Below are 27,953 nucleotides of genomic sequence, written 5' to 3' on the forward strand. Positions count from 1 at the left end.
ATGTTTTGCAAAAGATTTTTAGGGTAAATAAGTTTAGGGTGCAGTACAATCTCTAAAAAAGTCCAGATGAGTTCAGAATGGAATAAAATACAGCTATGCAAAGAGACCAAGAAAATCCTTTTACGATATGGCCAAGATTGCATTTTTAAATTTATGGTTATTTTCAGTAGGATAAAGATTGCTATTTATTTTGCTACTCATTTCTGTTTACTTTTCTTTGTTGCCTTATTGGACTGGTAGCCTGAAGTTCAGTAAAAAAAGGAATGGAGACTGAATGTCTATATCCCGAGGCTCTCAATGAGTTATACTAGTATCTATTTCTTCTCTCCTCCTCTCAGATCAGTTATCAGGAAAGGTGACTTAAATAAAATACTTTAAAATACTCTCTTAAGGGAGTAAGAAAACCAGATGTCTTAGGCAGGATTGAAGATAGAAAGTGGTTTAAATGTAGTCAACATGTACTTATAATGAATATATTCAAAGACCAGCTTCATTTTATAATGTGACATGAATTCCCAGAATATGACATGTCTATAACCCAATGTAAATTAAATATTTAAAAACAAATAGAAGTAATTTTTAGTGTCTAGCTTAGTAAATTATTTATAATCAGTCTGTTCCTTCATTAACACACATGACTGAGAACTAGAATATTTTCCATTTGTCATCATAGTTGTCTTGATAAAATCGCTATGAAATGAGAAAACAACCATAAGAGCAATTAGAAACAATTGTGATGATGGAGGTGGGGAAAGTTGTGGAAAATAAGAAATGCTTGGATCCAAGATAGCAGCAGGGTAGGTTGATGTTACACACTCACCCCCTCCCAGGACGAGTCTGGAATTACAACTAAAATGTAGAGCAATCAACCTGAATAACCAATTGAAGGCTAGCTTAAGAGAAGTCTTATAACCAAGGATTTGCAGAAGAAGGGTGGAACTGGGGAAAGGGTTAGCCCCACTCCACCACATGGTAGCTAAGATTTTGGAAGGATATCTCAGCTGAAAAGGTTCCTCCTGAGAAGGGTGCGGTCTCAACCCCAAGCCAGGCTTTCCAGACCAGAGCATCAGAGTTAGGAAGACATGGCTGTGAAAATCAGTGGGGATTCTATTTGTCAGGGGGCCAGGAGAGTCTGCTAGACACAGGCACCCTCTTAACGGGCCAATGCACAAAAATCTCATTCACAGCCACTCATCTTGGGCTCCAGCAGAGGGAGGGCAGATTGGACTAGAATCATGTGAAAAGAGACTGGGCTTTATGGCTCTGTGAGAGAGCTGAAGGGACAACTGCCAGGATCTCTGTGCTGAGTCTCTCTCCCACACCCCAGATGCCTTCCTACTTGGGTGGAGCACTCCCCTCCATATACGTTAGCCTGGGGGAATGCAATTGCCTCACACTCTGGACTCTCTGTTGCACCATCCTGGGAGCTCGTACCCTGAGGAGTCAGCTGCCTGGGCTGGGTTGTAGAGGTCTGGGCAGACTAAGGGATCTCAGTAACTGAGTTGAGTGGCTCTGGGGTGGGGGCTACTCCCCGACCTTCCCTCAAGCCTGACCTGCACCTCTCTTTCATGGGAGATCCACTAGCCCCATCTTTTTGACTCTTGAAGGCCCCCCACACACCCAGTGGCCAGCTTCAGAGAACACCAGAGCAGGATCCAGGTAGCTTCACAAGCAGCAGATCTAAAGGGAGATCTTAGCAGGTACCAGACCCTGCTGAGGTGAATTCTGCTTTTTTGTGGTCAGTATCTGCAGAGCAGCTTGTACATCATGGTAGGGATCGACCCTCCCATTCAGCCAGCCCGAGGGTCCACCCCACGCGTGAATGGGATCAATAGCAATCAAGACTCAATTACAACAGGAGGGCCCACATAATTCACACAAGGGTCATTCCTGGAGCACCCAGTTTAGGTGAGCAAGGAGACTGTGCCAGTGGGTCCCACAATACAATATATAGTTGATGTATTATAGAATTGTATATCTGAAACCTATATAATTTTAGGCCACCCCAATAAATTCAATAAAAATAAATAAAATTTAAAAAACTGGATGTTCCCAAAGTTATTTCTTTTGGAATATAATAACACAGCACATATCTACTCAAATAAGTTCTTCTTACTATGAGTGATTATAAATAGCCTTCAATCTAGTCATCATAGAAAATCTGCAAGTGTAGATCCTATCTCCAATAACTGATATTTGAGAAAAAAAATCTCTCCTCTTTGAAATGCTTTCTATTCTTGGCTTCCCCCACATTCTCCTGGTTTTTCTCCTGCTTCACAGGCTACTCCTTACTTCCTTAGCTGGATCCTGCATATTCCTCTTAGTGATCCCTCCAGTCTCATGGCTTTAATATCATTTAAACTTTTTATATGCTGATAAATAATTCTCAAATTTATAACTCCAGCCTAGAACCTCATCTCTAACTCTAGACTTGAGATATCTACTCAGGTATTTAGTAGGCAAATACTAAACCTAACCTAATTCCAGTCTTCTTCCTTGTCCCCAAGCCTGCTTCTTTTCAGCCTTTATCATTTCAGGCCAAAACTCTGAAGTCAGCCTTCACTCCTCTTTTTCTCTTCCACCAAACAGCCAAGTATTTAGCCAACCTTGCAAACTCTTCCTTCACAATATTTCCAATGCAATCACTTTTCACCACCTCTCCTGTTACCATCTTGCCTGGATTATAGCAATAGCTTCCTAACTGGTTTCCCTGCATCCACTTTGCCCTACTGCAATCTACCCTGAACACAGAAACCAGGTTAAAACATCAGCCAATCATGTCACTCTGTTCTCAAACCCCAATGGTTTCCCACCCCAATGGGAATACCTCCCAGTAACCTCAGAGCTGCTTTTTAACTTCCCTTAGGTCTTTACTCAGTTGTGCCTTTTTACAGAGGCCTTCCCCGAACATCCTATTAAAATTGCCAGCATCCCCTCAAACTTACCTGTCCTGCTAACCCTAATATATTTTCGCCATAACACTTACTACCATGAGACCAGTCAAATATTTTACTTATCTATTTTTTTTTTATTGTCTGTACCCACCCTTCTCTTTAGAATAGAAACTCCATAGGGTAGACATTTTGTGTGTTGGTCACAATACTTAGAACAATAGATGCTGAATAAATATTTATTAAATTAAGTGTCTGTTTCCTTACCATGCATTTGTCTTTATTGGCTAAAGTCGATAGAACACTACATTGTGAACACTTTCTTATTTTTCAAGCCAGCCCTGAATAAAACAACAGATAAAGAGCTAATACGTTTAGAATTTTAGAATCAAATAATGAAAAAGCCAGGAGGGACCTTTGGGCTGATCTTCCTCCCCTTTATGTTCCAGTTAGGAGCCTGAAGACTGGTGTGTTGCCATGTCCTCTGCCTGGTTTCCAGTGAATTTTGTACCCTGTCATGTGATATGCCAAAATAAAACTATAAATTACATGTTTTCTTTATGTAAAGTTGTTGGTTACTGTATACAGGGTGGGGCAAAAGTAGGTGTACAATTGTTTGTGCAGAAAATAATAAAATCATTAATAAATAATGATACAAGAATACACTGTGTTTCACAGTACTTACAACTATACACTTATACTTTTGCCCCACCCTGTATTTTTTAAAAAAATATATTTTATTGATTTTTTACAGAGAGGAAGGGAGAGGGACAGAGAGTTAGAAACATCAATGGGAGAGAAACTTTGATCAGCTGCTTCCTGCACACCTCCCACTGGGGATGTGTCTGCAACCAAGGTACATGCCTTTGACCAGAATCGAATCCGGGACCCTTCGGTCGGCAGACCGACGCCTTATCCACTGAGCCAAACCGGTTAGGGCCCACTCTGTATTTTTTAAAATAGATTTTTATCAAGGCCAGAGATGTTTAATGCATGCTTTGAATCTTTACAGTATGGTCTAGTATGGTCATTAATTTTTTAAAAGTTTATTATTGAATGTGCTTTTAAACAGTATAAAAAGCAAATTCAAAAGTACTTCAACAAAATCTTTTTTTTTCTTCTTCTTATTTGTCCATTTCTATTCTAATAAGCATAGTTTCAATATAAAAATCAGTTATAATTTTATTTTAGCTTTATTTACATTAGATTATAAAAAACTCTCATGTTTCTACAGAGGCATACCATTTATTAATTTAATGGTTACCCTGTATAATAAGATACTGATGCAGTTTACTTAAACCTTTCTTTAATGTTCATATTTCTAGCCTTTGAAGGTGTGAATAACACACCTACACATATATTTTTTCTCTTTTTGAATGATTTTCCAGGATTAATTTTCTTGAGTGGGTAGGATTATTGAATTAAAGAACTAGAAAGGTAACTGAAGTATGTTAAAAAACCTTCCTACCAAGTGCCAATCAAAATTTGCCTACATTAGAATTTATTATTTTTCTTTCAATTTTCCACTTTCATGAGGTAAAGTGGCACTTCTGTCTTAACCTCTGCACATTTTTGATTAACAGCAGACCTGACTGTATTTTTAATGTTTGTTTATGATTTATGTCTCATGTGATAGACAACCCAATTGCCATAGAGAGGTTTAGAGGCAAAATACTAGGTGTGAGAGTTTTAAAGAGAAACACAGTGTGGTGGATTAAAAGATAGCTGCCCATAGACACAGACAGCAGTGTGGTGATGGCCAGAGGGAAGGGGGCAGTGGGGGCTGGGTGGAGGTGGGCAAAGGGGAGGAAAATGGGGACATCGGTCATAGTATCAACAGTAAAATGAACTAAAAATGATTTTAGAAAACATAAAAACAAAATTATAGCAGCAAATACTGTGACACTTTTTCAACTGAGTCCTTCAACTTGGATGCAGCTGAAACAATGCTTTGCCACTTTTAGGTCTGGTCTCTAAGCAGAGCAACAGGTTCCCCTTGGAGCCTGAGCCTGCTGGGCAGAATGTGTTGAGGGGCCCTAGACTACATGGAGAGGGAGATGGGCTCCACTGAGCTCAGACTCCAGCTTTTCTTGCCAACAGGCCAGACCTGTAAGTCCTGCACCAAGGAGATGCTCAGCTGCCAGCTGAAATCCACCAAGAGACCCCAGTCAAAGTAACAAGGATCAGAAGACTTGTCTGTGGTACGATAATAATAAAATGGTAGATCTTTTAAACCACCGTCTTGGGGTAGTTGGTTATCAAAGAAAAATGAGCTAGCAGAATTAACCAGTTGCCTGGTTTTGACATTAGAATTAAGATAAAGAATGAATAACTATGTGAAATAGGGAACAGAACCCCAAATGAGATCCCAAGTTGCCCTACAGCCAGCGTTGGACTTTATTCAGTCCCCACGTTCTCTCTTCTGGCTCAGCCATTTCTTCCACGTCTTCACTATTGTCATCCAGTAAAGGAAAACCATAGCACCAGGAGAGTAAGGAGAAGCTAAGTTCATGTCTAAATACAAATGAAGGTTTTCAGAACATCCCCTTCATGCTTCTTAAATTAGGATGAACCTTTGATAATATCACAGAGCCCACTGAGCAGTTATTTGAAATTATGGGATGAAGAACTGACATCAACTTTTGAGTTTGAGACCTATCAAAGTTGCCTTATTAGTCAATCTTTGCAACTTTTCCAGGTGTCTAATTGTACATCATTCTGGAGTAGTTGTTAAAGGAGTTTTATCTTTTTACAGCCTCCCTCTCCAGGCAACTTTTAACTAGAAGTTGAATCTGTACCCAAACCCTTTTACTGGTCTAACCTCCATCATTTTCCACTTTAAATACGACTGCTAACTACAAAGAACAACACTGAATTCTCCTCCCCAAACTCAAAGTTGCCAGCTGCCTTGGGCGGGTAGCTCAGTTGGTTTGGGATTTGTCCCAATACAGGAAGGAAGGTTTAGAGTTGAATACTCTGTCAGAATCAGCCAATGAATACATAAATAAGTGGAATAACAAATTGAGGTCTCTCTCTGAAAATCAATAAATTTTCTTAAAGTAGGTTTAAAAAAATCCATCACTTATGGCATGTAAGAATATCTATTTTAATTATTGGTAGTGGTTGATTATTCATATTTTGCTGGGAAAAATTTATTCATTTTAGAAATATACTTATAGGAGTATACTTTTAGAAGTATACTACCTTGGCATTTAAAAAATTATTTCAGTGATAGAGCTGAATTAGGGATCAAAATAGGTTTCTAAATTTCCTCATTCTTTTTCTGAAATTCCCACTTTATCTTTTTCTTAAGTGACTATGGATGTAAAATACAAATAAATAAGAGTTATATTTGAGGAGGAATTAGTGAAAAGGTTACATCCTTTGCTTACCTTATTCAGATTAAAAGCTAACAGAACTTTTCTTTGATCCCACAGCATCCTGTATTAATTGAGCAATCAATAAAATAATAAAGAAACTGTATAGAACTTGGATGTACAGTTACTCTCATTATCCCCCCCCAAAACAACTCTGAAATGAGAGCTAACTGATATTTTTAAAAAAATATAAAAAATCATGAAAAGTCTTTCTGAGCCATAATTGACTCAGCTCATACACTAATAGCATGGATTCCCGAGTTTTAAATTGTTTTGTAAAAGGTTCCAATTTCCTTTTTTTCCTCCTTAGTTTAGTAAAAGAAATAAAAAGAAAGATTTTCATATTTTTAGTAGAATGCAATGCAACCAAATCAAGACTCAAAGCAAAGGTACCTTATCTTCAGGAACTAACTGTGAATGATTCATTCTCGTGTGAAACATTTTGAAACAGAAATGTCAAAATAGATTCCCTACATGCAGGTCCCCAAGCTTAGAGTCAATACCAAATAAAATGGAAAAATAATAAAAAAGGACCCATGAAACAAAGAATGATGAGTTTATTACCAAGGAAAAAAATTCCTGGATTAAAGTAGATTTTTGTGGGAGTGGAATTTTAAAATGGCTTATCTTCTTGACCTAAAACTGAGACCAAGTCTTAGTAAAATATAGGGTGTCTGCCAAAAATGTATGCACACTTTGAATAATTATTATTATTAATAGTAATTAATTCCAATGGATTAAATCTGAAAAGAAACATTAATTGAGTTATCAACTGTTAAGTGTGTATACATTTTTGGGGGACATCCTGTAGATGCTTGAAAGTATTTTTTCTTTCTTAAAAAACACACACACAAATATTAAGAACATTGATACAGAACTGATAATTTGTAATTGAATGTGTAGTTAATTTTTTTCCACGCATGGTGGGGATGGTATAGGTGAGACAAACCAATACCAGAAATAGGAATCTATGCCCTATTACTGAATTAGAAGGCAAACCTTCAGTAGGATTTTGTTTTCTAGAAGGGCTGTTCAATCTCTATTCCTTTTAATATGCTTTTTAATTAGAATTTGTGTTGCCATTAGACTGCCAAATGAATATAATTGACAAAATGCTCTAGATGCAAATTGCCTAAGCCAAAGATGACTAATAATCAGTAAATGTGAAAAGCAATTCTAAACGGTAGAGTAAGACTGTTAATATTTTAATTCCCTTGAAATAACAACTATCCAGGCACCAACTCTCAATGCTTCTTGACTTCCCTTCTTATGATAAAAATGATTTTCTAAATCTGACAAAAGAGTAAAGGGAAAGAACCACATTACCTGTCAACACTGAGAGCACAGAGATTGAGGACGGTGATCCCCACTGAAGACTTCTGCAAAAAGGGGAACAGCTTGCATAGAAATACGCCAAAGTCATTGTGATCAAAAGGCCAGCGCCCAGCCAAGAGCTGAAAAAAGGAGACAAAGTAGTAAGAAATGGCAGAGCTGGCATGGAATTCATGGACACATACTTCTAATTATCTTCCAAACTTCTACAATTTATTATTCATTCTGCTTTCCAGTTAGCATGGTAATAACAGAGTATTCTTCTTCTCCTTTTTTTCATGTTTTAAAGACTCAGCAATCTGGAAAAGTTTGGAAAATGATAAATAAAATAACAGAAGAGATAAATCTTTGATCTTACATATAATAGTCGTAACAACTACTTTTAGAGAGTAGCAAAACTGTGGGGCTTGGATGATAGCTTAACAGAGAAGCAAGGCAGTCATCTCTTATCAATTTTTGCTAAACCATAAGTAAAGCAAATCATTTTCAGCTAGTGGAATTGGGAGATAATATTGTCTCCTGACAAGCAGCCAAAGTTTTGAATGCGAGGTTATGAAGAATACTGGGAAAATGAAGTGGTTTAAGATGTACTGACTTTGTCAGCTGGTTAACACCCAAAGTTATTTGGAACTTACCTTTCCCTCTGTGCTTGAGGAGCTGACTGCTTCAGTATGTGTGTCATAAGCGGCCTTTCCTTACTAAGACTCAAACTTGCCTTTATCATACAGAGAAAAGTGTGGCTTCTGTGATCTGTTTGTAACATTTGTGGAAAATCTATTTTTTCATGTTGACAATTTAAAGTCTTTGTTGGTATGAAAGGATGGACCCCCCCTAGTGGCTGTGGTAAGTAGCAAGAACATGAAGTCCCTGGAGTTGCTGATATTCTTTTAATTGGGGTATTGCACAAGGAGAAGAATAGTTCAGCTAACCTAAGAGGGGGAAGTCTTTGCTGAATATATGATGCATTTTCAAAGTAAAAAATGGTATTAATTTCTTTTCTAAATTTTGCTTAGTGACTCAGAATTTAAACTTTCTTCACTCAGTAGGAAACACTATCCTACTAACTAGATACATTTGTCTTTTTTTCTTTGCAAAGTACCTATTGCCATAGTAACTCTAAGTTGAGCTTCGAATTTCTGTTCTACCATTTCTAAAGCATTATGTGAGGTTTAATTTCATGGTCAATGTGGTCATTAATGGGAGTCCATTGAAAGAGGGTGGGAAACCAGTATCCCATAGATACAAAATCAGAACCTATGCATTTTGAGAATTTAGTAACAAAAGCTCTCTAAAATTCTATTTTTTATGGCTAAGATCCTATACTGACTTAATTTTAGAAGTTATCTTTAGTCTTTTAATATATTTCCCTTTCTTCTGAATAGCTTTCTAAAAGGACCTTTGTCTTTATTCCAGTCCTGCCTCTAGTCTCTTCTTCCTCTTACTCTAGTATTCGTTGGTGTCTTCTCAGAATTTCTACATAAACTTTTGTCCAAGGATAACTGATAGGTTCTTCACAAAAATACTTCCCTAAACTCTGACATTTTTCACGAAGCTAACAATTATACCATTGCTGATTGCTGGTTATTAATGCTTGATGCAAGCAAAGGCAAAACACCATTTCTGGGATGAATCACCCCTATAAAGGAAAAAACACACCTGAAAGCTCCTTTTTATAGAGTTTGGTATTTTATCCCAGAAATGTAATTCTCCATTAAAGACTACAGAGATATAATTTAAATGTGTAGGGGTTGTCATAGGATATGCTTTGGAATAGTTGAACTGTTATGTTATTATTGGTTCATTCCCAGAGGCAGAGGATCCTGAAATCCACTTGGATGGATTTCCCAATAAAAACATCCAATAATGAGAGAAAAAAGGATGTTTCTTGCTTATCCAAGGAGACTCTGAAATCCTGTGAAGGTCTAAGTGACATGTGCTAAGAAAAATGATGCAGAAAAATCCACAACTGAGCATGTATTGTTTTGGGCCAATCTCAGTTGAATTTTTTCCTTTTTTGTGCTTGCTTAAAGTTTTAACTAAGGCTAGGTGTAAAGGAAGGACTGAGGGAAAGATATGTTTTTGGTGAGCCCAAAAATATTATAGAATTGTATTTCATTGACACAAATAGGTGTTTGTTATTTTTGTTATTTTTCTTTTCTCCAGAAGTGAGCATTGATTCTTTTGGGGAAGTAGGGACAAAGGGAAATGAAAGAACTCATTGAAGGAAAAGGTTAGATACAATCACAGTGTAGACTTCCCCAACCTAAATCTGCCCCATTCTGAAAGATGTATGGATAGTAACTGTTCCAATGCAGTCAGCGGAAATTAAGCCCCTGCCTGGAGGCAACTTCTTCCCTTTCTGGTTAAATGTGGCTTCTTCAAAGAGGCTCTCCTTAACTACCCAATCTCAAATCATGTAGGACCTGCTTGTTATTCTGATTCATGGAACCAACGTTGGAGTAATTTTACATTTAAAGTCTCCTTTCAACTCATTCTGTTTTAGCAATAGAACATGTACAAAAGGAAGGGGCATCAAAGAGGCACGGAGTGCAGCTCACCCGTTTTTCTCTTATTAGAAGAGGCATTTTGGAACTTCTGAAAGACTACAGGGAGTATGTACTTTCTTTTATATACCAGTATGTAAAAATGAAAATAAAAAATTTTAAATGGTAAAAATAAGCTGTATAAAAGTATAATGAAAAGCATGTTTCCCTTCCCATCAAGGCCCCTAAACTTCCTGCCCAAAGGCAGCCACTGTTAACTGTGTTTTCTTCTGGAAATCTTCCTAAGTACATACAGGTATATGCCTTTCATAAAAACAAGTGGAACTGTATGAAAAACAATACCTATTAACAGTCTTTTATGATCCTTTTTCCTAAAGTACTTTCCTGGGAGGCCTAATCGAAAGGTTTTAATTTTTAAAAGCACAATGATGAAACAATTTAGGCTAGGATAGAAAAAGATAAGCCACTGCTTAGGATAAATTAGATTATGCCAAAAGAATTAGTGGGTTTCATAAAACGTGAACAAGCTACTACCAATTGGTTCACAGAATTAATCTGGCACCTTGGAGCAGTCAATTCTTATTTTTACTATAAAAGGGCCTATAATTTCCAAGCATATAACATAGTTCTTAGTATTACCAATTTTGCCCTGAAAACACATTCATCTTGTAATTTATTTTCTATTTAAAACTTATTTCTCAGTCTCTCAAAGTAGCATTTCCACTCTTATTGTTGAAAAAAACAATCACCTACCAACTGTTGCTTGAGAAAGTGGGAGAATATTGATATACTTCAGACCCAGGTTGAAGAGGGCAGGTCACAAACTATTTTCTTGGAGACCTATCACTTTGGGCTGGGATGGGACTGCTCAGCCTATGAGGTGCAGAGCAGGCACTTGGCGATGATGCACATCCTAAGGTCTAAAATGCATACTGTGCCCTCCCCTTCCCGGGTCACAGAGGAACACCACAGAGCATTCACTGAGGCAGCAGAGGGCCGCCTGTGGAGAACAGATTTCCCGTAGGACACTTGCCTTGGTTCTTACATAGGGGATTTTCCTACAGTTGAAATATAAAGTTCCTGATCATCATCTGAAAACTAAAATACTACTAAATGGCACACATTAATGTAGAAATGGGTGATTTGGATTGTGTCAAAATCAACATCATAAAATTGACGGGCTGAATTTTTTTAAGCCTGTCAAAACAGATTTACAGAAGGACTTGTATCACATGATACACTGATAAGCATCCTGTTTTTAGAAGGACTAGGTTCGAAAGCAGGATGTCCACTATTATATTTAGCACAAAGCAATATCTACTTGGTTGGGAATTTTTAGATAAGAGCAAAGTACCTGTTTATGTCAGTTTTCTGGAACACACCCAACAACCAGAAAGTCAGCAAAAATATAAGGAGCCAATGGTTGATGTGAAATTTACACCCTAAAGCCTGTATACTTGGCTCCTGGGCAAAGTGCCAGAGTCTTCACTGCAGGTTGATTTATTCTAACTTTACACCCAATGCTATAAAGTTTACCTTTTCTTGTTCTTTAGTCCATTGCACATCCAAAGCTGCTCATTAAAAGGAACCTTCCAGAGTGACAGTTCCTAGCTGTGACTGTACATTAGCATGATTGAGGGAGCATTTAAAAATCCCAGTGCTTGGGCCATGGCCCTAGATTAGTGCTTCTCATCTTTGGCCCCCAGGGGACATTTGGTAATGTCTGGAGACATTTATTACAACTGGTGGTGGGGGAGAGGGAGGCTGCTAACATCTACTGGGTAGAGGTCAGTGATGCTGTTAATCATTTTGCAATGCACTGGACAGGTCCGCCAACGAATAATAATCCAGCTCAAAATGTCAGAGGTGATGTGGTTGAAAACCATATTGTAGATCAATTAAATCAGAATCTTTGGGGTTGGGACAAAAGCCTCAATAGTTTTTAAAGTTCCCAGATGACTCCAGTGTGTGGCCAAGGCTGAGAATCATTGCTTTAGCACAGTGGTTCTCAAGCTTCAGCCCAGGGGTTCTTAAGCTTTAGCAGCAGGAGAATCATGAGGATCATCTAGAGGACTCATTAAACCAGATTGCTAGGCCCTAACGCCAGAGTTCTGAGGTGGAGCCTGAGAATTTGCATTTCTCTCTCTCACACACACACCAAAAAAAGGTACAGGTGACCTCACCCTAATGTTGCAGTCTAATGTCTCAGGCCTCACCTACAAAATAAGGCTGTTCTTTCTCAAATTCAACAGAGATTAGGAACTCATAAGATTTAGGTGCAAGTACAAGATTTACCTGTTACTAATTGTGTGACCTTGGACAAGCCATTTCCCCACTGTAAGTCTCATTCCTATATTTGTTATTGGGATGGTTCTCATATCTGCCACATGATTGATGAGCATTTGGGAGGCTCAAAATGCTCATGAAAGAATTCTGCAAACCGAATGTATACCACAGAAATGTTAGATATTTTGAACTGCTATGATTTATAATCATAAACTGAAATGTACCATTTATGCATGACTTAATGAATAAAAAGATAATATAAATGAATTTCCCCCTCTTTATCCACTCCAGATGGTAATCTCCCTTGCCAATTAATGTTGTTACTTGGACGTTATTTTTCAGATCGGCATAACATCCTAATAATGAGATAAATGAAACCAGTGGCACATTTTTCTTTGTGTTTATTTTCCCTCCACCCTGTCTGGTGAGGCTGAGGGATTCTCCTCCTCCCCACCGTCTCACTCCACCCATCCTAGACAGGAATGAGGGACTTATGAGTACAGTCTGTAATAGCTGAAAACCAGAAAGTAAATAAAAAGTTCTCTTCCCCTCAACATGAATTATTGTAGGGTCACTTGGAATTGGACATGATGGACCAGATGCCAGTCTTAAAACAAGTGGGGTTCGAGGTTTTCTTTTTTTGCTGGGGCCAGGGCTGGGATGTAGAAGTTGGTACATCATCAAAATAAAAACATCTTCCAACAGCACAGACTGAGATCATTATAAGCCTGTGACACCCAGGACAGGCCTTAATAATGAGAATATGCTCAATGGGTGTTGCAAATTTAAAAATCAAATACAATAAAATAAATAAACCACCGGGTGTTACTGAGAATAGATTTTGATCTTCCATTATGCTTTAATTGCTTCAGGATTGAGGACTAGAGCATTCATAGAAATAAATAAAACCTGTGGCTGCTACCCTATCCACACAATTGCTTCCTGACCAGCCCAAGCAGTTAGAGTGGATGACAAATGCAGAGCAGAACAGACACTCCACAAGTGTTCCCAGCTCTGGCACGAGGTGCCCAGGGACCCTGGGATCCGTTTTCATTGATGCGAGTGGCCTGGCTTACTAGTTAAGTGTGGGCCATGAAGCTTGATTCCCTGGGTCAGACAGAAGGCTCTGCCATGTTCCTCCTGACCCTGTGACCTTGGCATGTTGGTGAACCTCACTGCTTCTCAGCTTCCTCCTCTAGAAAATGAAACAGAGTTGGTAGCTATCTCAGAGGATTACTGTGGGCAACAGAAGAGACAATCCATAGAAAGGGCTTAGGTGAAGTAAGTATCTGGAAATGTGAGCTACCTGCATGGCCCATGGTTATCAGTCTCTACTTTTTAAAATTATTTTTGATTTCAAAAAAGGAAGGGAGAGGAAGAGAGAGAGAGAAAGAAACATTAATAATGAGAGAGAATCACTGATCAGCTGCCCTCCCTCGCCCCACTGGGGATTGAGCCTGAACCTGGGCCTATGCCCTGACTAGGAATCAAACTGTGACCTCCTGCTTCATAGGTCAATGCTCAACCACTGAGCCATGCTGGCCAGGCTCTCAGTCCACTTTTTGTCCTGTTTCCCATGGGGTTGTGAAGGAGGATCATCCAGGTCACCATGCAGGGTGATGACAGACCACAGAAGCATAAAAGCTCCCATTCTCAAGGAAATTGCTACCTAGAAGATAAGCGCCAATGACAGTTCCTAAGGAAGCTGTATAACAGTATTCTGCGGTGGCGGGGGTGCGGGGCGGCGGGGGGCACAACAGAAGGAGGAGGTGGTGTGGCACATGACTAAGAGCCCAGGTTCTGGAGCCTGCTGCTTTGTGCCCTGGCATGACTTAGGCAAGTTAACTGTGCCTCAGTGAAAACTGGAGATAAATGGAGAACCCGAGTCATGTGGGTGATGTGAGTATGAAATGAACTCCTGGCCCATCACAGATCAGATCACAAAGGTTAGTTCCTGTAAGAGTTGGTTCCTATTACTCCGCACTTAGCTTGGAAAACATGAAACTGTTGCTATTATTTGCTACGCATATTGTTCACTGTTGAATATTCAGTGTTTCAGTTTTGCTGAAGCCCTAACTTTTAGAATCTGAAACACATAGATGTTAATAATAACCAGGAGGAAGGGAGGAAAAAAAGGAGGAAAATAGAGGAAAAATACTTTTTTTTTTATTGCTTAAAGTATTACAGAGTATTACATATGTCCCCCCCCCCCCCCGCCGCCCCTTGATAATCCTCCAGCCTCTCCTACCCCCCAGTGGAGGAAAAATACTTTTTAAAGTCAGAGTTCCAGAGTCATGAAGGTTTTATTCCTTAGAGGAAAGATGATTCACCCAAGATATGGGATTATTATCCCCAACAATCTCAGTCATCTGAAGGCTGGGAAGACAAGGAAATTTCTCATTTTGATCACTCTGCTGTAAGGATGCCGTTCTGGATGCAAAGTCTTGGGACTTCTATTTATTTTACATTCACAAAACCAAAGAAAAGGATCACTGGATGGAGAAGAATTAAACTTTGCTAAAGTAGAAAAACTAGAAATACTCAATATCAAATTATACAGGTTAGTTCCAAATGTACATCTCAATGCTTTAAAATTTCATTCGTAACAGGGAGAAGATTTATGTTGGAAAGAATGAATCTGGCTTTTCCTGAATGGAGAAAAGATTTCACACATATGTCATGAGTGGAGTCTTACATTTTCTTGAAACAGTGCAAGCATAATTATGGAAAATAAGTGCTCTGACCTGGACACACGAGAAGGCCCGCCATCTAATGAAAAAGTTTTATTGTTTATTTTAATTAGCAGTCTCATGGTAGTACATGCTAGTACTCATCTGAAAGAACCATGCAGGCAAAACCAAAGTGGAATTAAAACAAACTAGCAGCAATCCCTACATAGAGATTTAGGTAGTAGCCCCAAAAACTTACCAGGAAGGTGGTGATAAGTAGGAAAAAGGGAAAACAAATGGCATCTTTGAAAGCAGGCAGCTTATTTAATGTAAACAATCTTAAGATCTGGAGTTAATTCTTCATTATAAAGTATGTCATGTGGTCATGATTATCCTATGTATAGATGGAAACAGTGACAGAACAAAGATATGGTATGCAGCATGAAGAAAATGATACCATATGTGACTTTCTTGGGGGAAAAAAGAATGCAATTGATGCTGAAGCTGATGTGTTACAGTAAACAAGGTTGAGGTAATTTTGAATGTTTAATAACAGAAACTCATTAGAAAATAAACAATTCCCAATGGCTGAGAAATAAAGTGAAATGGGAAGACATACTCAAGATGTCTGAGTTACCAGTCATGTTATGATGCGTCACATAATAACGAGTGCATTTCAACAATGCATCCGTTAACATTTTAGAAGCCTTGGTTGTCTTCTAGAAAAATGCTATGTGTGGTCTAGAGAGTTATTAAAACTACAAAAGTTTTATTTAATGTGAAGGGGGAAGGATGGGACATACTGAAGGGAAAGTTAGAAATTGTGGCTTCCAGCTCTAACCCTATTGAAAATCTTTGGGCTTTGGTTCCCTCCTCTGCTAAATAAGAAATGTCGGGCTAGAACTAGATTATTTTTAAATTCTCTGCTAGCTCTTGTATTGCCTGATTTTTTTCACATCAGAATTCCAGTGTGTAACTGGTTTCTCTGAAACTGTTATTAACTCCATTTATCCCTAACCTAACCTAACCTAACCTAACCACAATCCTTCCCTTCATTTTTTTATGGTTAATTTTACTTTTCCCATTTTTCTGTTATTCTTCCCATTATTAAGTGTTTTAGTCCCTTTTGCCTTTTCTTTTACCTCAAAGGATTAAGGATGTCAGAACCTGAGGAATCCCACAGACTGAAGCCTTAAGACTATTTATTTACTTTGAATGTATGAATAGTATTTTAGTACTCTCCAGGGAAAAAGCTAAAATATATAGTAAACTTGCTCTATGTGCCATAAGCATCATATTTTAAATATTATCTTAACGATATGTAAAATGCAGGAAAAAATAGTAGCTAAGTGGCTAGTTTACCTTCCAGTCAAGGGTCTATTATAAATAATAATGTAAAATTAAGGCTTTTAAAATAGTTTTGAAAATTAGTTTGATGTTGCCTTATGTCTTATTTATGGTCATTTGGGAATGAGATAACATTTACTGTACTAGTAAAGAACAAGAGATTTTAACCTACTTTTCCTTCTAGCATTGATATTTGATAATTGCTGTACCTCCGCTGTAAGAATTTTGTTTATTTTTAGTGCTAGTAGAACAAAAAGACAAATTAGGGGTCTAATGTAATTAGCCTACAGTGAGCTGGTATTCAATTAGAGACTTGAATACTCAGAGAGACTTGTACCATTTCCTTGAGATTAGAGCCAATGTTTTATTTTATTTTCATTTTTTTCTTAAGGACCTGGTATGTTGTTCCACATGCAGCAATTGCCTAAGTAATACTGACTGCCATGACCATCAACCATTTAAGCAAATGTTAACATCAGTCTGGTAAACAACATTTATCTTATCTTAGCATTTCAGACTTGCATAGGTGCGTAGACATCATTTAGCTCTCTAAGTGTTGTCTGTAGACTCCCTGGGATCTCTGAGAACCTTTCATGGGTTCTGCAAGATCAAGATATCATTAAGAGATTATTGCCTTTTTTTTTGGTTGACATGTGTACTGTTGGTGCAAAAGCAATGGTGGCTAAAACCGCTAGTGCCTTAGCATGAATCAACACAGTGGCACCAAACTAGTCTAATAGTCACTGTATTCTTCACCATCACACACACTCAGCAAAAAAAAAATCGAGGGATTATGAGTAAGAGCGTGGAGTTCAGCAAGGTCACAGGATGGAAGAGCAATATGCAAACATCCATTGCATTTCTATATACAAGCAATGAAAAATTCAAAAATGAAATTAAGAGATAATTCCATTCAAAATAGCATAAAAAATAAAATACCTAGAAAAGTTTATCAAGAGAAGTGTACGACAGGTACACTGAAATATACAAAATATTGGAGGAAGTAAAGAAGATCTCAACAAATGTTTATGGATTGGAAGAATCAGTATTGTCAAATGGAAATTTTCTCCAGATTTATCTAAAGGGTCAATACATTCCCTATTATAGTCAAGGAAATTAACAAGTTGATCTTAAAATTTACATAGAAATGTAAAGACTTAAAATAGCCCAAACCACTTTGAAAACAGAGAACAAACTATGGCTTTAAGTACCTGTTTAAAAACTTACTCAAACCAACAGTAATCAAGACAGGATGGTGTTGGCAAAACAACAAAGAGATTGGTGGAAAAGAAAAGAAAAGAAAAGAAAGTTCAGAAATAAACCCTTAAGCATTTATTGTTAGTTGAGTTTTGACAAAGGTGCCACGGCAATTCAATGAGGAAAGAATGGCCATTTTAATAAATGACATTGGAATAACTAGATATGCCTATGCAAAAAAATGAACTTAGATGCTTGCCTCACATCATACACAAATTCAAACTGATTATAGATCTAAAAGAAATAGCTAAAAATAAAAACTGTTAAAGAAAAGATAGGAGAATTTTTGTGTAATCTTGATTTGGCAAAGATTTCATAAATATGATACCAGCAACATGATCCATAAAAGAAAAGTTTGATAAATGGGATTTAATCAAAATTAAGAACTTTTGCTCTTTAAAAACACGCCATTAAGAAAATGAAAAGCCAGAGTAGAAAAAAATATTTGCAAATTATATATCTGATGAAGAATTTTTGTCCAAAATACCTAAAGAACCCCCACAGCCCAGCAGGCATGGCTCAGTGGTTGAGCATCGACCTGTGAACCAGGAGAGCACATTCCCAGTGAGAGCACATGTCCAGGTTGTGGCTTGATCCCCAGCGTGGAGCATGCAGGAGGCAGCCGATCAATGATTCTCTCTCATTATTGATGTTTCTATCTCTCCCTTACTCTTCCTCTCTGAAATCAATAAAAATATATTAAAAAAAGAACCCCCACAATTGAGAAATATAAAGGCTAAAATATTTAAATAGTTCACCAAAGTAGATACACAAATAGCTAAGAACATGGAAATTAAAAGTCCATAGGGTAATATCATTAAGGGAATGCAAATGAAAACCACAACGATTATTTTAATAGGGATTGCATTGAATCTATCAATTGGTTTGGATAGTATGGATATTTTAATGATGTTAATTCTACCAATCCATGAACACAGTATATTTTTCCACTTGTTCATATTCTTTGTCTGTTTCTTTTTTCAACATCCTGTAGTTTTCTGAGTACAGGTCTTTTACCTTCTTGGATAAGTTTATTCCTAAGTATCTTAATGTTATTATTGTTGTTGCAATGGTAAATGGGGTTGTATATTTACTTATTTATTTTGTTAATCCTCACCCGAGGATATTTTTCCATAGATTTTTAGGGAGAGTAGAAGAGAGGGAAAGACAGAGAGAGAAACATTGATGTGAGAGACACACATCGATTGGTTGCCTCCTGCACGAGTCCTGACTAGGTCCCATGCCGAGAAGGAGCCTGCAGCCAAGGTTCGTTCCCTTGACTGGAATCAAACCCGGGACTCTTTGGTCTGCAGGCTGATGCTCTATCCACTGAGCCAAACCAGCTAGGACGGGATTGTTTTTTGTTTTTGTTTTTTTAATTTTCTCTTTCTGAGAATTCATTATTGGTGTATAAAAATGTCATCAATTTCTGGATGTTATTTTTGTATCCTGTTACATTGCTGAATTCATTTATTAAACCTACTAGTTTTTGGGTGGAGTCTTTAGGGTTTCCTATGTATAATATCATGTCATCTGCGAATGATGACAGTTTTATTTTTTTCTTTCCAACTTGGATGCCTTTTATGTTTTCTTCTTGTCTGATCGTTTGGCTAAGATTTCCAGTGTTAGGTTGAATAAGAGTAGTGAAAGTGGGCATCCCTGTCTTGTTCCTGTTCTTAGGGAAAATGGTTTTATTTTTTGCCCATTGAGTATATTGTTGGCTATAGGTTTGCCATATATGGCCTTTATTATGTTGAGGTATGATCCCTTTTTTCCCACTTTGCTGAGAGTTTTTATCAAAAACGAGTGTTGGATTTTGTTGAATGCTTTTCCTGTGTCTATTGATGATTATGTGATTTTTTGCCTTTCAATTTATTTATTTGATGTATCATGTTTATTGATTTGAGAATATAAGAAAATAAAATTAGTGGAAACAATGGAAAGATGCAAAGAAACAAAACACTTATGACATAAATGACACCAAGACATATTTATTTTGTGAAACTAAGCTAAAAGTTCACAGTGGTCAGAGTTTTTTGTTTGTTTGTTTTATTTTGTACACACAATCTGCAGAATTGCTTTATTGTTTGCTTTAAAGTTAGGTCTATTAATAAAGTTCCTTATTCAAATTGTTTTGGACTTTATGGTATCAATTCACAAAAAAAGTGTATTTGATATGTAAATTTTTAAAATTTGAGGATTTCTAGTTTCTTTTAAAATATCAGTTGAGCCCCAGCTGGTTTGGCTCAGTGGATAGAGCATTAGCCTGACTGCAGGGTCCTGGGTTCGATTTGGGTCAAGGGTACATACTCGATTGCAGTCTTGATCCCCAGTAGGGGGTTGTGCAGGAGGCAGCCAATAAATGATTCTCTCTCATCATTGATGTTTCTATCTCTCTCTCCCTCTCTGAAATAAATAAAAATATATTTTAAAAAAATCAGTTGAGATATATTCCCAAATGTCATCTGTTTATGCTTTCACATTCCCGTTTTAACTCCTGTGCATGTTATAAACCTAGGGAGGCAGGTCTAGCAATGTAACCTTTAGTTTTTTAGGTAACCCTGATGTTTCAACCCCAACTGAAAACATGGACTAGCCATAGACACTCATTTTCTGGATCATGTCCATACTGTCCTTTCCAGTGACTAGGGGAGGACACCGGTTTGAAAAAAAATGTTCCTCTGAGTAGATGTATGTGTCTAGAGGGCAATTGATCCATCAAAGAGCTCACTCTATCCTTTCAGTTTATTTTTTTATTTTCTAGTTCCCTTCTGTCAGTTGGCCTCACCAACATGACAATGAGTATAGAATACAAAAATCTGTTTACCAGATGTTCCAATGCAAATCTGCAAGACTTACAACATGCATGCTATTTTCGAAGACAATCTTTGTTTCGTACACATTTTCCCTTATAATAGCTTACTTCTGTTTTAAATAAGTGACTAAAGAAACTGTTAGATTTATGGAGGAGAGAAAAGGGGATGACATGTATCATTGATCATTCTGAAAATATACTTCTGTACTAGAGATGCCATTTTGATGACTATGAAGTTTGCCTTATGAGGTAGGTATATGGGAGAGAAGCAGAGTGGCAGCTTAGCTAATAGCATGGCCTCTGACATCAGAATGGATTCAAATCCTGGCTCTACCACTTGCTGTGTAACCTTAAATAAATCCTTAAACACCATCCTCAGTTTCTTTATTTTTGGAATTCAGGCAATACTAGTAAATCATATGTTTGTTTTGAGGATCAAATGAGTTAGCCTGGCACAGAGTAAACACTAATTAAGCTTTAGGTAATATTATTCTTATGTTACATATTGGTATAAATAACATTTTTAAGAATATATTTTTACTGATTTCAGAGAGGAAGGGAGAGAGAGAGAGAGAGAAACATCAATCATGAGAGAGAATCATTGATTGGCTGCCTCCTGCATGCCCCCTACTGGGGATCGAGTCCGCAACCTGGCATGTGACCTTGACTGGAATCAAACCTGCGACCCTTCAGTCTGCAGGCTGGTGCTCTATCCACTGAACTAAACCAGTTAGGGCAGTGGTCGGCAAACTGGCCCCTTGAGTGTGGGTCTTCCACAAAATACCATGTGTGGGTGCGCATTTACAGTGCGATTGAAACTTCGTGGCCCATGCCACGGGGCCAAAGAGCTGCATGTGGCTCGCGAGCCATGGTTTGCCGACCACTGGGTTAGGGTATAAATAGCATTTTAATATTGCATATTTTCCTTTATTAACTTAAAAATGTTTTTTCAACATAGCCATTATGTTCTTGTTAAATTTAAATGAGATCATCTAAAAGCTTCCTCTCTCACCCTGGCTGTGTGGCTCAGTTGTTTGGAGCAACTTCCCGTACACCAAAAGGTTGAGGGTTTGATTTCTGGTCACGGCGCATACTTAGGTTGGGAGTTCAATCCCCAGTCAGGGCTCGTAGGGGAGGCAACCAATTGATGTTTCTCTCTCACATTAATGTTTGTCTTTCTCTCCCTTCCTCTCTTTCTCAAATCAATCAATCAATCAAACAATAAATAAAAGCTTCCAGAGAAAATAGATGAAGGCTTTATAAAGATGTATTGGTAGGCTGATCATACTTCCTGGTTTATGCAGGACAGTCTTCATTTATGCATACAGTCCATATGTAATTATTGATAGTGTCTCCTTTTACTCTCATAAATATCCTGGCTTGGGCAATAACTTTGTGTTGCCACTTTTTCAGCCACCCACTCTTAGATTAATATCCTCTCCCTCCTTCTCCAATTTACTTTTATTCTTAGCACTTATCTTATATGCTGCAGGATGTACCAAAGACATGTATACACACTTTAACAGTTGATAACTCAAATGATGTTTCTTAATTTTCAGCCAGACTAAGCTTTGAACAAGAAAATTTATCCACTAGACTTTTTTTTATGGGGATACATAAAAGTAAAGTTTATGGTACAAAACTGGCAACAGTTGATGAATTGAGGGCACACAAATACTGAATGAAATGATTCTTTTTTTTTTTCCCTAGAAATGTTTTTTTAAATTTTATTTTTTATTACAAAGGGTATTACATATGTGTCATTTTTTTCCCCGCCCTAGACAGTCCCCTAGCCTCCCCTATTCCCCAGTGTCTTATGTCCATTGGTTATGCGTACCACAGTTTTCTAATCCATTCATCTACTGATGGGCACTTAGGCTGTTTCCAGATCTTAGCTATGGTGAATTGTGCTGCTATGAACATAGGGGTGCATATATCCTTTCTGATTGGTGTTTCTGGTTTCTTGGGATATATTCCTAGAAGTGGGATCACAGACGAAATGATTCTTGATGTTTGTGATTCCATTGCTTCACAGTACCAGTAATGCCTGGGCTAGAATGGTCATCAGTTTGAATATGTGTTGACCAAAAAATTATTCATTTGTGTAGGTTCTTTTAAATTTTGGAAATGAACTGTATGTTAATAAACCCTGATTTTATAATCATTCAAAGTGTATATATATTTTTGGGGCACCATATATATGTATATTTATTTAACTAGCTTCTTATCTTTTTCTTCTATGAGGGCAAGGATGCTTGTCTGGCTTCTATTTACTGCTATTTCTCCAATGACCAGTATATATTTTTGAATGAGTAAATGAAGAACATGTAGACAGGAAAGACCTGATGTGCCTGAGAAATCAAATGGCCAACTAGTTTTCATCCCCATTACCTTTTAGTATAAAATTTGATCTAAAACAATAGAACTTGCATGTTTAGGATGTTCTGAGAAGCATAATTTGACTAGCTCTCATTATTGATACTAGTCTCCAAGTAAGTTGTTTTAAAAGTTGTGATGGCAAAAATTGTCAGTAAAACTCCTAAAGATGTCTAAATTCTAACAGGTGACCTCCAAATTACACATTAAAAAATAATATTAAGTCTTTCTGAGGGCACTCTTGATTTTTGCTTCCAGAGTCCAGGAACATTGGGGGCTTCAAACTTTCCAAATTTAAATAAACATTTTATAGTATGTGGTTTTATAACATTTTAATGTTTAAATTTAAAAATAAGGCTACCAAAAATTAACACCAAATGATACTTATGTTCAGTTCTATTATTGAATTTAACTATTAATTTTATAACATAGGAAAGTTTTCCCAAGAAAAACTAGACCTTGTTAAAAATAAAATTGTAGCTATAGAAAACTCTCAGGAGTATATGATCTAGAAAGCAGTTGTAGAATTTCTGGAAGTCTATCAAATTTACTTTGACAGAATTTCTTAGAACATCCCTTATTTAACTGCTCTATAGTCTTAGAAGAATCAATTCCAGAGACAGTAAACTTGATTCCCCATCCCCTTTCATTTTAGTTCGCACACTCTTCAAACTAACTGTGTAAACCTTGTACGATAATAAACAAATAACACTCACATCCTGGCAACTCATAAGATGAAGACACTATAGAAATATTTCAGCATAGAAGAGCCAGAACATCTGCTTTAATTGATCAGAATGCTGGAATCAGTGCCGCACTCCCACACGCACTGTGTACCATGTGAAAATTCCTGTCTCCCAGTAAAACTTTACCCATCACTGTTTTATGTTAAATGTAGAGTACAACAAACTCTTTCATGCCCTGAACTGTTTGATGGAGGAATATCATCAGGAATGATGCGTTTATTTATTTATTTTTTTTCCCCATCTCAACACCTTCCTAACGAGAACAGGACTAAAACCATCTCTCCCTCCTCAGCCATGGGAAACAAGCTTGCAGTTATGGACTGTTTCCATCCCCCACCAGAAATGGTATAACTGCGCTATGAGCCAAATGCTGAGGGTTAGCAGAGTAACCTCACATGAGAATAATTACTTCACATAACCATGAGAGCAAGCAATGAGGTTCCCAGACACAGGAAACGAAAAGTCAGAGGGGAGGTAGAGTTGGAGAGGGTTCTGAAGCCTTTCCAGACAGCAACTTCCTTCTAACAGCAAATTGGGTAATAAATTTATCGCTCTGGCATTTGATAGGTACATATATTCTTAAATCACCTGGTTAGCATAATGTTTTGCGATGCACGTCTTAGCAATGGCAGAAAATCAACTGTTGCCTATTCTCTAAAGAATGAAATCTTTTGTGCTATGAGTGTTCATTTTCATATTCCACATCACTCGTAGGATTAATATTTCAATCAAACCACAATTGCAACTACACTCAAAGAAAGTATGTTGCACAGAAATCCTGGAAAGAACCTTTGGCTTGGTTATCTTTACAGAGAGAGAGGAAATTATACGACACATTGCCTGAACCATCGGAAAAGAGCTCTTGACCTCCAGGGACAAAGGGAAGGGGGGAAAGCGATCCTGTTGTTATGTGCTGCTCTGCTTTGCTTGTGCATTTATGGACGCTGAGACATTCCTGGTTTGAAGGAAAAAAGTAGAAATTCAGTAAATTAGAACAGCAGGTTTGCCTTTAGATCTGGAATTGCGTGTGAGAAAACCATTCTTATAGAGGCAATGATAGTACATTTTCTTATTTGACTCATTCATCAAATATTTTTAAAGCTGGGCTCAGTGTTAGATGCAGGAGACACTGATAAATGAGAATGATGGCAGCTTGCCTCAAGGAACTTGCGGTCTAGTGGGTCAGACAGGCAAGTGAATTGGCAAATACAATAGAGTGCGTGTTACATGCTATTACAGGGTTAACAGAGGGTGCCCTGGGAGTACAGGATAAAGGCACTAACCTAGCTGGTCATGCCAGACAAAGAGATGTTTAAGCTGAGATCTGAAGAACAAAGTGGAGTAAGCCAGAGGAGGCATCAGGGAGAAATATTTTAGGTAGAAGGTTCATGGCATTCTCGGAGCAGATTAGCTGGAGTAGATAAACATGAAAACCATGAAGAGAGAGGCACCTGGAAGGAGTCAGAGCTAGAGCTACATACAAGGAAAACTAGCTGGGAGGCATTGTATCAAGGGGCAGAAATCTTGGTAAAGGGACAAATTTTCTGTCTTAAAATTCAGGGATAGAGTTTCTATCCTAATTTTGCACTATTATTATTACTGGAGTACAAGAGAAAGATTTGCTTGATGATGAGTGAAAGGGTTAGGCAATATCCTTATCATGTATGCAATTCATTGGTAATTTGATCAACTTGGGAGACTAGCATGTGCAGACCACAGATAATACCCTGTGCCTTGTCCATAAATGAAGAATTCCTCTGAGAAATTATCAACATTATCATTATTTTAATTTGAAGGTCTCAGAGGAATCTGGTTAGAAGTTGATTTTAATAGCTAAGGCTCTAATCAAATTCTAAGCATATATTGAACAGCTATTGTGTTTGAAGCATAAAATCTATAAGTTGTGGCAATTTGCTTTTGAGACAGAAATTGTCTTGATGATTTGATGTGTTGAGAAACAACTTTTGTATGGCTGCCCTGACAGGATGGATCCCAGTTGTACAAGATGTCAAAGGCTGTGTGAATATGGAGATAACTGGCTTGGTGTGAACATCTCTGGTTTCCACATTTCTCAGATCCTCTGCCAGAGTGACATATTGGGAGCCTTGACTTTCCATTGCAGAACATTCCTGATCATTTCATACAGATATTATATTTGTTTGTTTTTCATTGTTGCCCTCAACAAGAGGTGGTTGCTTAGATTAGACCCAATTAGCAATCAACAGTCAGTTACTGGATGCTCTCACTGGCTCTTTAACCTATTTTCTCAGATCTGCTGTACCCTCTGTGTTTCAGTGAAGACAGTAATCACCTACAGTATTATCTCTTGTTCCAACTTCCTGCTATGCATGTCAGAGATTTCTATGCTGAGTCATTGGACTCAACTTCTTCCTTCTTCCCATGACCACCATTTTAATTTTCTCCACTCTACTTTTCTCACTTGTATTTTCCCACATTCCTGTTTTTATGCAAATAGGCCAAGGTACAGTAGTTTATGGGAGTGTCTGCATGCACATATGGATGAGCTTGGCACAATAAGCTCTGGCCCACCCATGCACAAACATCACTTTTAGGGTTTCTACTTTATTCAAAACTAGAGGTTCAATGCATGAAAATTTGTGCACTTGGCGGGGCCCTCAGCCCGGCCTGCACCCTTTCACAGGCCGGGACCCCATGGGGGATGACCACCTGCCAGCTTAGGCCTTCTCCCCAGGGGATCGGGCCTAAGCTGGCAGGTGGACATCCCTCTGACAGCCCACAGTTGGACATCTTAAGCTGCAGTCGGATATCCTTAGCACTGCCACAGAGGCAGGAGAGACTCCTGCCACCGCTGCTGTGCTCAGCCCGGCTTGTGGCTGAGCAGAGCTCTCCCGGTGGGAGCACACTGACCACCAGGGGGCAGCTCCTGTTTTGAGTGTCTGCCCCCTGGTGGTCAGTGCTTGTCATAGCGACCAGTCGTTCTGTTAGGGTCAATTTGCATACTACCCTTTTATTATATAGGATTACAATCCAACTTGCTATAGACAACACTCCATACACAAAATCTTATGAATCATTAAAGAATATAATTATTAAGTTCTATACTTCTATCCAAATTGCCACTAAGTAATTGGGGGTTATTTTTTGTCCCTAAAAACATACAATATTTTAATTGTTTTGTAATGAATGCATATATTTTATATATAGATTAGTTTACATGGTTAAGTTTTGGCATTTCTTGAAAATTCAGGGTATAAAATAATGTGATTTCTTGACAAATTGAATTCATTATCAGTTAGGTTATAAGTGTGGGTATTTGAAAGGTTCTGCTAACTCATTTCCCTTCCTCCCTCCTGTTCTTTTCAGTCTTTTCTTGAAATTAGAGATACTAACATACTATGTTTTTTGAACAATTAAAAACTAGATAAAGTGATTCTTTGATAAACTTAGTAATACGTTTTCTTCAGTATTGCCATTTGCAAGGCCCTTTTATGCTTGAAAACTAAGAAAGTAACTGGCATTAATTTGCTTTTTTAGGTCCCTTCTGCTTTACATTTTACTATCTCAGAATGTCGGATTTTGTTACCAGTTAATATAACATGTGTGTGAGTGTAAGTAAGGGTCAAAGGAGTTTTTTTTCCAGCTTTTGGTTTATTTTTTCTCAATGCAACATAACTCCAGGCATAACTCATTTTTCAATTTAGGATCTGTAAAGGTCTCTGCAGCAGCAATTTGGTGACTCTATTCTACCTCTCTGTGAATGTTATTTAGGGCACAGCATGTTACTTAGGGATAGTGAAGGCATTTGACAGAGCTGAGCATGAACGTTGGGAAGTGGTTAAGAAGTAGGTAAAGTATGTCCAGAGTGGGGAGGGCCTTGACTACTAAACATGGGAGTTCCTGGGTGTTTTGGGTAGAGTGACATTCAATCAATAAATAGAAGCAAAGTCCAGTATAGGCCAGTAGGAAGAAACCCTGAAGATGTAGAGATCTTTTGGAAACTTTTGGAAATTGTGTGGAGTGATCCCCTCTTGCATGCCCACAGACTGTCCAGAGCTACCCTGCACTAGCTGAACGGAATAATGACAGATTAGAAACAGCTCAGCCATTTTGCTTTTCAGTTGTGTTTTACATCACATGCATATATGGAACATTTTCAGTACAATCTACTTCAAAGTTAGAGAAAGGGAATAAAATGTGAATAGAAGGAACAATTAATCACTTGTAACATTACTGCAGTCTAATCAGCAAGTCTGCCTTGCCCAAAGATGCAATCTTCACATTGTCTCCTTCCACTTAGGCTGGCTCTAGACTCAGGGTAATGTTCTCTGCCTGGAGACACCTTGGAACTGCGTATAAAAGCAACTGATAGAA

At 37.8% G+C, this 27,953-nt stretch overlaps 1 protein-coding gene across 1 annotated transcript in view; it reads right to left on the reverse strand.

The window, feature by feature from the left end:
* Positions 1-27,953, reverse strand: part of EDNRA (endothelin receptor type A) — a 46,610-nt gene that overhangs the window by 10,425 nt on the left and 8,232 nt on the right. The window contains exon 3 of the mRNA XM_006770156.2: positions 7,595-7,722. Within this exon, the coding sequence (XP_006770219.1) occupies positions 7,595-7,722 (128 nt within the window). The remainder of the gene's footprint in view (positions 1-7,594; positions 7,723-27,953) is intronic.

Source organism: Myotis davidii, unplaced genomic scaffold (genome assembly GCF_000327345.1).
Source record: "Myotis davidii unplaced genomic scaffold, ASM32734v1 scaffold323, whole genome shotgun sequence".
NCBI lineage: Eukaryota > Metazoa > Chordata > Mammalia > Chiroptera > Vespertilionidae > Myotis > Myotis davidii.